Raw genomic sequence first — 14500 nt, forward strand, 5'->3', positions numbered from 1 at the left:
ATCAATCCCCGCATGAAGGGGTACAACGGGAATCCCAACCCCCGGATGAAGTGGGGGAGGAAAACCACCCTCTCGTCTGGCTTGGGCGTGGGGACGACCTGGCCCTCCTCGGGGGCCCGGTGAGCGACGTCGGCCGACAGGTAGCCGGCTCGCTTTAGCTCCTCGATGTCATCGTTGGTGATGACGGAGGCCTCCCACTTGCCATTAGCTCCGGATCTGGCCATGGCCGTTGAGGGAGTCCTGGATTAGGGGGTGTCCGGATAGCCGAACTATCACCTTTGGCCGGACTCCTGGACTATGAAGATACAAGATTGAAGACTTCGTCCCGTGTCCTGATGGGACTTTCCTTGGCGTGGAAGGCAAGCTTGGCGATACGGATATGTAGATCTCCTACCATTGTAACCGACTCTGTGTGACCCTAACCCTCTTCGGTGCCTATATAAACCGGAGGGTTTTAGTCCGTAAGACGAACAACAATCATACCATAGGCTAGCTTCTAGGGTTTAGCCTCTCTGATCTCGTGGTAGATCTACTCTTGTACTACCCATATCATCAATATTAATCAAGCAGGAGTAGGGTTTTACCTCCATCGAGAGGGCCCGAACCTGGGTAAAAACAGTGTGCCCCTTGTCTCCTGTTACCATCCGCCTAGACGCACAGTTTGGGACCCCCTACCCGAGATCCGCCGGTTTTGACACCGACATTGGTGCTTTCATTGAGAGTTCCTCTGTGTCGTCATCTTTAGGCCCGATGGCTCCTCCGATCATTAACAACGATGCGGTCCAGGGTGAGATTTTTCTCCCCGGACAGATCTTCGTATTCGGCGGCTTTGCACTGCGGGCCAATTCGCTTGGCCATCTGGAGCAGATTGAAAGCTACGCCCCTGGCCATCAGGTCAGATTTGGAAGTTTGAACTATATGGCTGACGTCCGCGGAGACTTGATCTTCGACGGATTCGAGCCACAGCCAAGCGTGCCGCACTGTCACGATGGGCATGATCTAGCTCTGCCGCCGGACAGTGCCCTGGAGGCCGCACAAGTATCCGCTCCGACCCTTAGCTCGGAGTCGACTGCGCTGATCGAGGACAGGTGGCTGGACACCGCCTCGAGGGCTGCTATCTCTACGGCGATTGAGCCGAACACCAACCCTGTCCTTTGCGAAGCTCGTGACTCCAAGGTGCCGGACTCCTCTCCGGACTTCGAACCTTCCGCGCCCCTGGCAATCAAATCCGATTGGGCACCAATCATGGAGTTCACCACCGCGGACATCTTTCAGCACTCGCCCTTTAGCGACATCCTGAATTCACTAAAGTCTCTCTCTTTATCAGGAGAGCCCTGGCCGGATTATGGTCAGCAAGGTTGGGATGCGGACGATGAAGAAATTCAAAGCCCACCCACCACCCACTTCGTAGCCACTGTCGAAAGTTTAAACGACGTGCTCGATTTCGACTCCGAAGACATCGGCGGTATGGATGATGATGTAGGAGATAAGCATGAACCAACACCTATAAGGCACTGGACAGCCACCTCATCTCACGATGTATACATGGTGGACACACCTAAAGGAAGCGACAACGAGGAACAATGGGACGCCACGAGGGATCATTCCCTCGAAAATCAGTCAAAACGGCGACGTAAGTGCCGCTCAAAATCCCGCCTCGACAAAGACAACAGCCATAGAGCAGGGCGAACCGGTGGATGACGAACATGCCATCGAGCAACCGTCCAAACATGACAACCTGGATAAACATTCCGTCCCCAACGAAGATAACAGTCCGGACGATCTCGCACCGGACAAGTTGCTGGAGCAGAAGAACCTCCACAAAAGGCTCGTCGCCACTGCGTGTAGCCTGAAAAAGCAGAAGCGGAAGCTCCAAACAGCGGAAGATGCGCTCAGAATCAGATGGAGCAAATTACTCAACACCGCAGACAAATACGGCGATAGTCGCCGAACAACGAGCTACCCGAAGCGAAAACTATTGCCCGAATTTGATGAGGAGGCTGTAGAGCCCCCACAATCAAAGAACAAGGAGACCACCCGGTCGGATAGACGACCCCATGGCAAACATAGAGCGGCAAACGGCGCCACACACAAGCCGGCACGCGACCCACACACGGATTCGCATCAAAAAGATGGCCCAGTTAGATCTATCTACGGGCCAAGAAAGCAAGCTCTAGTAAGCAATGCAACAATCAAGTATCCGAATATTATGATACACCTAAATATAGGGGTGCCGCACACCCCCTATGTTTCACCGATGAGGTTCTGGATTATGAATTTCCAGCGGGATTCAAGCCCGTAAACATAGAGGCATACGACGGAACAACAGACCCTGGAGTCTGGATTGAGGATTACATCCTCCACATACACATGGCTAGAGGAGATGACCTCCACGTCATAAAATACTTACCCCTCAAGCTCAAAGGGCCAGCCTGGCATTGGCTCAAAAGCCTCCCCGAAAACACCATTGGAAGTTGGGAAGAGCTCGAGGATGCTTTTCGGGCAAATTTTCAAGGGACCTATGTCCGACCTCCGGATGCAGACGATTTAAGTCACATAACTCAACAACCCGGAGAGTCAGCCCGAAAATTCTGGAACAGATTCCTTACTAAAAAGAACCAAATAGTCGACTGTCCGGACGCCGAAGCCTTAGCAGCTTTCAAACACAACGTCCGAGATGAATGGCTCGCTAGACACCTCGGCCAAGAAAAGCCAAGAACAATGGCCGTATTAACAAGCCCCATGACCCGCTTTTGCGCGGGAGAGGATAGCTGGCTCGCAAGATGCAGTACCAGTGACCCAGGTACATCCAAAGTCAGGGATGGAAACGGGAAACCACAATGCAGCAAGGACCAGCGCTGGACCAAGGGAAACAGCCTGAAGAGCACGGCAGTCAACGCCAGGTTCAAAAGATCTCGGCAGAATCATAAAAAATTGCCCCTTAAGGATAACAGGGACGAGCTATCTAACTTAAACAAAATCTTGGACAAGATATGCCAAATTCACAGTACTCCCGGGAAGCCTGCAAACCATACCCACAGAGATTGTTGGGTCTTCAAGCAGTCCGGCAAACTCAACGCCAAACACAAGGGGCTCGACACACCAAGCGAGGACGATGACGAACCCCACAAGAAGAGCACCGAAAAACAAAAGAATTTCCCACAAGAAGTCAAAACAGTAAACTCACTTCACGTGACAAAAGGGAAAAATAGAGCGGCGCCCATAGAGGTACGCGCCATACGGTCTACCCAGAGGAGTCCCGCCACTGGTTGTTAAAACCAATCACCTTCGACCATCAGGATTACTCTAGAAGTATCCGGAATGCAGGATGGACTGCCTTGATATTAGATCCGATAATTGACGGACTCCAATTTACACAAGTCCTAATGGACGGCGGCAGTGATCTAAACCTGCTATACCAGGACACAATCCGCAAAATGGGGATAGACCCAACCAAAATTCGCCATAGCAACACTTCCTTTCAAGGGGTAATGCCAGGCCCATCTTCCCATTGTACAGGCTCTCTACTGCTAGAAGTTGTGTTCGGCTCGCTCGATAACTTCCGCCGCGAAAAGTTAACCTTCCACCTCGCCCCGTTCACAAGTAGCTACCAAGCACTACTGGGACGCGAAGCTTTCGCCCGCTTTAATGCAATACCGCATTATGCATCCCTTACACTTAAAATGCCCGGTCCGCGAGGCATCATCTCCTTAAAGGGAAATACCGAGTGTTCCTCGAGCGTGGAAGATGGTGTGACTGCCTTGACAGCCACACACTAAGCCGGCTTCACCAATCAAAGCACCTAAAAAGGTCGTTCAAATCCCGGACACGGCTAGACGAGTCCGGCGTAAACATACAAGGGCTTACTAGCTGCATACCCCTGTACAAGGGGCTCCGCGCATGTACAACAAGAGACAATAAAGCTCAATTTTATTCATTTTTTGAATTGTACTTTGTTTATTTAGTATAACGTACATTTTCGCATGATCTTTTTCAACTAAGTTCCCCTCTTTTACAGATGAACACCGTGCTACACCCGTCCAGGATACGGCACAACGGAGACACAGGCGCAGACGTGCAGTAGGGACCCGTGACAAGGATTCTTTTCAGATTAAGACCCTGCGTAAACCTTTTTTACTGTCTCTTGTTGATACACATCCCCTGGTTTCTTGCCATAACCAAGGAGGAGGCTGGTGTTTTGGCATGGGTCACGTCAGAATTTTGCGCGTACCTGGACACCAGGGGCTTATTACTAAGGGCGTTGTTCGGCCCATTTTCATAAAGACCGAATACCTTAGGGAGTGTTCAGCGTCTCGAGTTAGGCCTTATATGCATCAGCTCCGAATCATGTCTTTGGTCAAATGTTGGGTTTGCCCGGCTCCTGTGTTTTGCTGCCTTACGTTCTGCTCTATCGGCTAAGGCGGCACCAGGAGAACTACTGCGATTGTGCCCCGGTTCAGCCAGGCGAGCACCTCAGTAGAGAAAGCCGAAAACTGGCTGTCATGATATAGCGTGAGACTGGTCAACCACTCGATGACCCGCCGGAATCTATAGAATTCCTCCGCATTGACGAAGGGTCGTTTCCCGGTCAGGCACATATGAATTCGGGTGAGCGCGGTGCCCCTAGGGGCTATATAGTAGCCCCATTGTCAAACTCCTATGGCTAAGTGAAAGTGATAAAGCATTATAGTCCGGTTACCTAGTTTGCTACGCTACCACCTCCTTTATAGGACCAAGACATTGGATCAAGTGTGAAAATGCCCTTTTGCAAACACCCCCGCATTATATGCGTGGGGGCTGAAGCCGAAGACTGCCATCTTTCAGGTTATATATACATATACATTAGCGGCCGCACAGAAGGTATTTTAATTCTTGAAAGGCACAAGTATAAAAAGCTCTTATATTCCATAGATACATGGTTTCACAATAATACATGTTATTCAAACATAATATCCTTCGAGCATTGCGTCTCTATTAAACAAGCGCCCTGCAGAACTTCCTGAAAATAGTGCTCGACAGGTACTCGGCTTCCATCCGAATCTTGGGATGCAACATCGGTGGCCTTCATCTCCGCCCAGTATGTCTTGACACGGGCAAGAGCCATCTGCGCACCCTCTATGCATGCCGACCTCCTCATTGCATTGATATGCGGCACCGCACCAAGGAACTGCTGCACCAAGCCAAAATAACTCTTTGGCTCGGGCCTTTTCGGCCACAAAAGACTCACGACATCCTTCATGGCAAGTCCGGATAACCTATTCAGCTTCGCCCATTCAGCCAAGCGATCGGTTAATGGAAGTGGGCGCTCTGGATTATGGAACTGTGACCAAAAAACCTTTTCCATTTCGTGATCCTTTTGATCTCGGAAGTGTTCGGCCGCGTCCGCGGCACTTGCCGCCAATTCCAGATAAGCATCCTCCGCACTCCATAGCCAGTCCAACTGAGCATATTTAGGATCCACGAATTTCCTCCGCGGCAGAAAGGGCTTTCCAGCCGCGATATCTCCGGCCTAACACAACTCCTCCTTCATAGCTCTCATCGCAGAGCGAGCATCCTTGGCCTCGGTAGTGGCCTTCTTCAGGTCCTCTTGCACCGCTCGATCTTCTTTTTCAAGAAGCTTGCAGCGGTCGGCATCATTCTTCAACTTCACGGCCATCTCGGCCATTTCCTTCTTGCTTCGGCAGTGAGCAGCATGTTCGGCTTTTAGCTCTTCGGCCACCTTTAAGGCAGCCGCATCACTCTTTCTGGCCCGCTCCTTGGCTCGGGCGAGCTCCGCCCGAAGGATCTCCATGGCAGCGGCACCATCTGCATCAAGCATACATGTTGTAAGGCACGGGCATCAAGCTCCCTTACCAGGTATCCTCGAAGAAATTGCATACCTTGTGACTCGTCAAGTCGCTTATTGACAAGCACGATGTCGGCATCCGCCACGTCAAGTTGTCGCTTTAGTTCGGCAAATTCATCAGTCTGGTTAGCCACCAGACCCTTCGCCACCTACATAGGAAGGGCGACACATTATACCTGGGATTATGATCCTCGGCGCGCAGTCATTTTTGACAACACACCGAGCCTCAGGGGCTACTATCTACACAGGGCGCATTTTATATGTGGAACTGTCAGAAGGTACATCATTTTGCGTACCTCAAAACCTGTCAGTAAACTTCTGACGGCTTCGTGCAATCCGCTCTCAGCGGATGAAATCCTTTCAATCGCCGTACCCATTAACGCACGGTGATCTTCTGAGATAAACGCTCACCCGAGCAGATCCTTCAGCTCCTCCGACCGTACACCAGGTGGTGCCGGATTCGTCCGATGGCCTTTTTTGAAGGCCGGACGCGGAGGGCTTTGAGGGGACATACGAGTGCCTTCCGGCCCCGCCGGACTCGGAGAAACCCTCCACGACGACACCTCAGGGTCGCCGGCCTCGCAAGACGGTACGACAAGGGGAGGCGTTTCGCTCTCCATCATCTCCCGACGAAGATCCCCCGAAGATGAGCTCTGCTGAGAAGGGCTGAGATCCGAACTACAAGGTAAAATTTCAGTTATCTTCATCAGAAATAGGGCAGGGATATCCTTTATTTTAAAAAAACTCCCCTTTTTACTTACGGCTCGGTGGAGGGCTGATCCCCTTGGGGGCACAATGCGGCCGAGGCATCTCTCGGCACAGGACCCTCTGACGAAGATTTCTTCCCCCGCTTTGAGACCATGGTCTCCGGGTCTTCAGAGGCGGTCCTCTTCTTCCCTTGGATGGAGGGATTCTCGATCCCTCCTTTCCTGACAGCCTCCTTCATGGAGGCGGTAGCTTCCTTGTTCCCCCCTTCACCTTCTTCCGAAGGCGCAACCTCCAGCATCCTGGTTAACACGGGATCCAATGTGGTCTCAAGGAGGGGGGCCGGACACCTGATTAACTTTGCTTTCGCTATCCACTTCTGTTCAAGGAACAGCTCTTTTAAAGGGCAAGTTCGTGATAAATATGGGATAGCGTGTCCGGGTACAGGGCTACTTACTTGAGTATCCGGGCGATTGCAGCTCAGACCTGCGTCCTCGGTCAAGTCCGGACACATCGCTTGTGATCCGAAGAAAAGCTTGTACATCTCCACGGGCGTCGCGCCCATAAAATGTTGGAGAGCTTGTGGTCCCTCCGGGTTAAATTCCCACAGGCGGAGGGGGCGACGTTTGCAGGGCAGGGTGCGTCGAATCAACATGACCTGCGCTACTACGAATAGAGTGATCTCTCTCTCTAGGAGGTCTTGAATGCGGCCCTGCCACAATGGCACATCCTTGGACGGCCCCCAGTCAAGTCCTTTATTGACCCATGACGCCAGCCGCGGTGGAGGACCCGAGTGAAAGGCAGGTGGTTCCACCCATTTGGTGCCTCTGGGAGCTGTGATATAAAACCACTCTTGTTGCCATAGGTTGAGCTCCTCTTGAAAAGAGCCCTCGGGCCATGGAGCATCGGCATTCTTGCTTATAACAGCCCCTCCGCACTCTACCTGCTGCCCCTTGATCATCTTCGGCTCCACTTTGAAGGTCTTGAGCCACAATCCTAAGTGAGGGGTAATGCGGAGGAAGGCTTCGCATACGATGATGAACGATGAGATGTGGAGGATGGACTCCGGATCCAAGTCATGAAATTCCAACCCATACTAAAACATGAGCCCCCTCACGAAGGGGTCCGTCGGGAAGCCTAGCCCCCGAAGAAAGTGAGACGCGAACACCACGCTTTCACCAGGCTTGGGAGTGGGAATAACCTGCCCTTGGGCAGGCAGCCTATGCGAAATTTCACCGGTTAGATACCCGGCATCTCTTAGCTTTAGCACGTCTTTTTCCGTAACGGAGGAAGGCATCCACCGGCCTTGCAGGTCGGAGCCGGGCATCATCGAAGGTCTGAAGCGCCTGAATCTGGAGTTTTGGGTGTTGGAACTCGAGGCGAGGGGCGGATTCGATTGAGATTGAAAGAAAGGAGTGGAGCCTTGGTCTCTTTATAAAGAGGTTGAATACCAAGAGCCTTCCCCGTGACCGTTCGGGACTCGCCTTCAATAGAGGAGACGCGCCAACGGGCACGACTGGGTTACCCGCGCCCGTATTAATGAGAATCCTAGAATAAGGGGACACGATCTCTGCTTTGATAAGACGTGCCAAGGAAACCGCCTCGCTAAACACGCTGAGGTGGGATAGTAAAACGATTCGAGTAAAGGCTTGGTCGTGGTGTGATGTCACGCCACGGAATACGTCAGCAGATTGAATTTGTGTAAATATTATTCTCTCTACGGTGGTATGTGGAACTTATTTTGCAGAGCCGGACACTATCCTTGTGTTCAAAATCTTCTATGAAGTATTCAAAGGAGGAAACCGCCTTGCAATGTCGAAGACAATATGTGCGCCGGACTCGTCGTCATTGAAGCCTGGTTCAGGGGCTACTGAGGGAGTACTGAATTAGGGGGTGTCCGGATAGCCGAACTATCACCTTTGGACGGACTCCTGGACTATGAAGATACAAGATTGAAGACTTCGTCCCGTGTCCGGATGGGACTTTCCTTGGCGTGGAAGGCAAGCTTGGCAATACGGATATGTAGATCTCCTACCATTGTAACCGACTCTGTGTAACCCTAACCCTCTTCTATGCCTATATAAACCGGAGGGTTTTAGTCCGTAGGACGAACAACAATCATACCATAGGCTAGCTTCTAGGGTTTAGCCTCTCTGATCTTGTGGTAGATCTACTCTTGTACTACCCATATCATCAATATTAATCAAGCAGGAGTAGGGTTTTACCTCCATCGAGAGGGCCCGAACCTGGGTAAAAACATCGTGTTCCTTGTCTCTTGTTACCATCTGCCTAGACGCATAGTTCGGGACCCCCTACCCGAGATCCGCCGGTTTTGACACCGACAGCCGTAGCTAGGAGGAGGCGGGAAGGGAGTCACTGCGAAAGAGTAAGGCAGAGCGCTAGAGCTTTGGAGATTAGAAAGGCAACAGCGGGAGGCGGAAGAAGGCGTGAGGTGATAACTGTAGCCGTTCCCCTTTCTTATAGGCCGCGGAGGAGCCAAGGGTTCCCCTTTCACGCCGCGGGCCTCTCCACTTCCCGATACGCTCGCGATTTTATGCGCGGGTAGGGGAATCGAAATCATTGATCATATCCCCTAAAAAACGGGCACGATCTCTGCCTTGATGAGACGTGCCAATGGAGGGGCGGCCTCAAGCCATGTATCAAGAATTTCCAACCATTCGGTGTTATGACCGGACGCGACCCTTCGCTAAAAGTTGTTAGACATCGGCACTGTTCACACTTGTGCACTTTGGCCTTCGAGGCTAAGTAAAACAAATACACCGGATTCCGGACACCACTTAATTCCGAGCACACACAGGACATGATGGAGAACTCGCCTCGCAAGCCGAAGACCGTGGAATATGCGGAAGTCGAACACAAGTACTGGCGTTGGAGGCTAGTTCGAGGGCTATTGAGGAGTCCTGGATTAAGGGATCCTCGGGCCGCCGACCCATTGCTTACGGGGCCAGACTGATGGGCTACTATGGAGCCGAACTAGGGCGTGGAGAGTGTCCGGATAGAAGATCTTCGGTCGTGGTGTGCCCTCCAAGTCTAGAATAGCGTGATCTTTCCTTTGTTGTAACTGATCGCATGTAACCCTAACCCTACTGGTGCCTATATAAGCCAGAGGGTTTTAGTCTTTAGGGCTAGAGCAGCATCCATAACCCCATCAACCTAGGGTTTAGCTCGCCTGATCTTGCCGTAGATTGACTATGTAACCATATCATACACATCAAATACAATCAAGCAGGACGTAGGGTTTTACCTCTTCGAGAGGGCCCGAACCTGGGTAAACACCGCGTTCATCGTCCCGTGTTCCCTATTGATCCTAGATCCACAGCTCGGGACCCCCTACCCGAGATCCGCCGGTTTTGACACCGACAGTCTGCCTCCACCGGCTCTGGCTCCTCCTTCATGGCAGCATCGTCCTCCTCTAGCTCCGCCTCCTCCTCCTCTTTCTCCTCCGGCTTCGGCCAACCCGGGGGAAGGCCGACAGTGATACGAGTAGCGTGCCTCGCCCAGATCTCCTCCAGCGGCTGCAACTGGCGCTCCGACATCAACATGCCGTATGTGGTGATCCTCTGCTGGACCATGGCTAGCGGCTACGGCGAGGAGATGAAAGTTGGCGATGCAAGTGGGAGGGAGAGGGAAGGAACGGGGATAGGCTAAGGTTGGGTTGTCGTCGTCCGGCTTAAATAGCCGGACTTGCTTTCTTGGGTGGCACGCTAGAGCGGCGCCACGCGGCGCGGACCGGAGGAGGTGCCCGTTGGACCAACGGTCTCCGCGTGACCACGTGGGTCCTAGCGGTTAGTCTTATATGGCAGGCATGACCGGACGCGTCTGGGCATTTTCATATCCGCCCTAGGCATGGGGCTGAATATGGGGACTGTCGATCAATCTGGACGTTTGGGTCGGATTTAAACGGCGTGGTTGGGTGTATGGTTTTTGGGTCCGAAGAGTGACCGGACAGCTCGTCGGGCTTTACCCTAAAAAAAAAAGCTCGTCGGGCTTTTGGGCCGGTATGGGTGGTCCGGTTATAGATGCAGTGTTCGGACTGTATCTACTGCTAAAATAAAGCCGAAAAGAAGTGCCACCAGAATTCCCCATCGTTTTTCCTCGCCGCCGGCAGGCACGGATACCTTCCTCCCCGACTCCTCGCCGTACTCTCCTCAGTCCGTCCGACCGACCCACCCACCGCAGCTCGATCTGCCGCTGCCGGTGTACCTCTTCTCCTCCGCGGCGCCCACCCGAACCCCTCCGCCTTTCACGGGCCGCCATCACCGTTCCCCTTCCCGTCGCCGTTCGATCTCCCTGCTCGATAATTCCGGCAACTGGTTTCTGAGGTATCTCTCACCCATGATTACTTCAAATCCATTGCCGCCTCGAGAAATTCTGGGTACACGCTGGATCCGCCCCTGCCCCCAGTAAAGGAAGCAACTTTTTTGTGTGTGTGAAGAGGGGAGGGTGACTTATGAAAATTTGTTAGAGAAAAACTGTTTTAATATCCTCAGAAAAATAAGAAAAACTGTTTCAATATCCTCAAAAGAATAAGAAAAACTGTTTTAATTAGGCTTCTCCTTGTGTTTTGCAGTTTACAATGGGGAACATGCTCACCGTCATGCTTGGAACAACTGCAGTTGTGGATCGTTGCCATCCAAGGCAACTCCACCCACGAGCCACCAGCAGCAGCAGGATAGCAGGCCATCAGTTTGAACCGCTGAGCATTCTGGCTTTCAGGGCTATGTCTGAGCACATAGGACGTAGTGAAGCGTTCTGTCGAAAGCAGATATCGAATGGCCGGTTTCAACTGCTGACCATTCTGGTTTGCGGAGCAATCCGTGCCGAGGGAATTACAGCAAACGATCCGTTCAAACTGTGTGGCATTCTCATCTGTGGAGTTTTGTCTGACTACATCGCTCATGGCGCAGAGGAACCAGCGGTTGATCTGCTTGGAGACCTTCCAGAGGTACTACACTAAAATCTCGTGGTCCAGCCAGTCTGTTGGTTGCAGAGTACTAATTTCTACTACTTGTTTGCAACTGATTTCTTATGAATACTGACACACCACTCCACTTGCTCTGTTATCATAATACTGCTACTAAGGTAATTTTTTTTGGTTTTCTCCATATCCTCCATTGCAGTTCAGAATGGGGAACATCCTCAACTTCACAACTACAGTGGCCGATCATTGCCATCCAAGGCAACTCCGCATAGGCAGCGGAACAGTAAGCCGTCAGCTCGAACCGTTGAGCATTCTGGCTTTCAGAGCTCTTTATGCAAGCACATTCAACGGCATGAAGCATTCCATCGAAAGCAGATAGCCAACGGCCAGTTTCAACTGCTGAGCATTCTGCTTTGCGGAGTAATCCATGCCAAGGGAATAATAGGGAACGATCGATGTAAACTGTGCTGCATTCTCATCTGTGGAGTTATATCTGACTACATCCATCACGGGCCAATTGATGCCAATGAATCAGCGATTGATCTGTTTGGAGACCTTCCAGAGGCACTGCACCAAAATCTCGTGCTCCATCTCGTCTCTTGATTGCAGATTACTCATGTCTACTTGTGTTCATTTATAATATATTTTTTGTTCTGCAGGGCGTGCTGTGCACAATTTTTTCAAAGTTGTCTCTGAAAGAGGCTGTAAGAACCAGTGCCGTATCAAGGAAATGGAGATACTTGTGGACAGTTTGTCCTAAACTGAGTTTTGACGGAAGTACAATATGTGGCAACAACAGATATGGGAAACAAGTATATGCTCTAGCGTTCATTCGCATTGTTAATAGGGTCTTGGCACAGTGCCGTGGCAAGTTGTTTGAAGAGCTTGCGATCAAAATTGATTTGAACAGGATGTTTGTTGAACACCTCAATAATTGGGTTCGTTTTGCTGTATCATCAAGTGCAAAGGCATTAGTTTTTGATTTAGCACCACAAGAGCATCAACTTCCAGGTCGTGATGGTCAGTACAAATTCCCATTTAAGCTTTTAGACAAGGACAGTGTACACCGTCTACAGAAAATTCATCTTAGCTTTGTAGATTTCCAGCCACCAATGCAGTTTAATGGCTTCCCTAACCTACGGAAGCTTGACTTAAACTTAGTGAATGTCAATGGGAAGGATATTCCACATATGTTGTCAAACTGCTGTAATCTAGAGTGGCTGAGTATGGTTAGATGCCATCTCAATGGTGAACTAAAGGTTAATGGCCCGCTGCCTCATCTACTGCACTTGAAACTTGTGTACTGCGATGTAACAAGTATAGCATTCGATACGGTGAATCTTGCAACTTTTATATACAAAGGAAGGAAGGTGCCTATTGACCTCAATAAATCATTAGAACTGGTATGTGCAGATATATGGTTTTCTACAGTCACTTTTGAGCGCGCCATTACTTTACTTGGTAAAGTGCTTAAAAATGTGCAACATCTAACCCTCGACATGGACTGTAAACCACCAGAGGTTTGCTCTTGGACCATCCTTTAAGTCATGATTTTTCTTATAACATCACATTATCGTGTCATGACCTTTGGTTATTTATCTTTCAGATTCCCCGTTTGATGCATTACCGATGCATGTTTTCTAGAATGACATATTTGCAATTGAGGTTGGTCTATGTCGAAGGATTGGATGTCTTATCCTTGGTCTCTTTTCTGAGGTCTGCTCCTTTCATTGAGAAGTTAGAGCTGCACGTAAGTATTCATATTGGTTTCTTCTTTGCTGGTACTCCATACATTTCTTTTTAGTAAGCAAACTGTTGTGCTGGACAATTTCTTTTTATCTGTGTTATTGCATATGCTGTCCTGGAACTGATGGATGGAGATATACTCTTAGACTTTACTTGATGTTCTTTATCCAACTCTCTTTGTTTTTAAGCTTGCTGGACAATTTGTTTTTTTATCTATGTTATTGCATATGCTGTCCTGGAACTGATGGATGGAGATACACTCTTAGACTTTACCTGCTGTTCTTTATCCAACTCGCTTTGTTTTTAAGCTACTACTCCCTCCGTCCCATAATATAACATCGTTTTGCAAGCTAAAACAGCTTGCAAAATGATCTTATATTTATGGGACAGAGGGAGTAGTTTTTATTCACTCTAAATCTTTAATGAAATAAAATGACAGTTTGATAAAAGTCTATCAGCGAGTTGCTCTAAACACAATATGTTCTTGACATTTGACAATAGATACAGTGAACAAGTGGTTAATCACAAACCTTCTCATCATGCTTCATTTTTTATTCAAACTTGCAGTTTTGTTTCCCTGGTTATATCCATTTGGTACAAGAACCTGAATCTATCAGGAAGCTACCGGAGTGTCTGTTCAACAACTTGAAGAGTTTGCATGTTACAGGATTTAAAGCATGCACTGGCCAAGTTGAGTTCCTTATGCATATGGTGGAAAATGCCCCTGCATTGGAAGGTTTAACTATAGATCAATCAGAAAAATATCTCCTAGAAGGTCATAAAAAGGATGCGAAAACGGTTATTGACCTGGTCCATAGAACTGCTAAAAAGTATCTTGAAGGGAAGATTTCGCCCAGGTGCATCTTAATGTTACTTTAACAAATCTGTTGACATTGGGATGCACAGTGCATATCTAGCTAGGGGCTGGAAAATCCAATGCGTCGGCAAGTTGCCGCTATGTATTCTTGTGCACGGTCCATTATATTGAATAAACATACTTCCCTTTTGCATAAATCTGCACACTATTAGCGCTTCTCTACAGTACTCCCTGTGTACAACTCTATTTAAACCTCCTGAGATTCACGCTTTCAGCCTTTCACTGTGGTTTGGATGACATATGCTTTCTCCCTGTGTGACATGTACAAAATCAAATCACAGGTCTTATCTATTTTACCAGACATGCAGCCCTAGTTGTTTTACTCCCTCCGTTCCTAAATATTTGTCTTTTTAGAGATTTCAAATGGACTACCACATACGGATGT

The 14500-nt window shown here is 49.7% G+C and overlaps 1 protein-coding gene across 1 annotated transcript; it reads left to right on the plus strand.

The window, feature by feature from the left end:
* The first annotated feature begins 10648 nt into the window (after positions 1–10648).
* LOC119312946 (F-box/FBD/LRR-repeat protein At1g13570-like) lies at positions 10649–14252 on the plus strand. The gene is made up of 5 exons (XM_037588740.1): positions 10649–10893; positions 11142–11516; positions 12152–13012; positions 13099–13242; positions 13806–14252. Exons 2-5 carry the CDS (start codon positions 11148–11150, stop codon positions 14115–14117), a joined length of 1686 nt encoding a protein of 561 aa, XP_037444637.1. The 5' UTR covers positions 10649–10893; positions 11142–11147; the 3' UTR covers positions 14118–14252.
* The last annotated feature ends 248 nt before the right edge of the window (positions 14253–14500 follow it).

Source organism: Triticum dicoccoides, chromosome 5B (genome assembly GCF_002162155.2).
Source record: "Triticum dicoccoides isolate Atlit2015 ecotype Zavitan chromosome 5B, WEW_v2.0, whole genome shotgun sequence".
NCBI lineage: Eukaryota > Viridiplantae > Streptophyta > Magnoliopsida > Poales > Poaceae > Triticum > Triticum dicoccoides.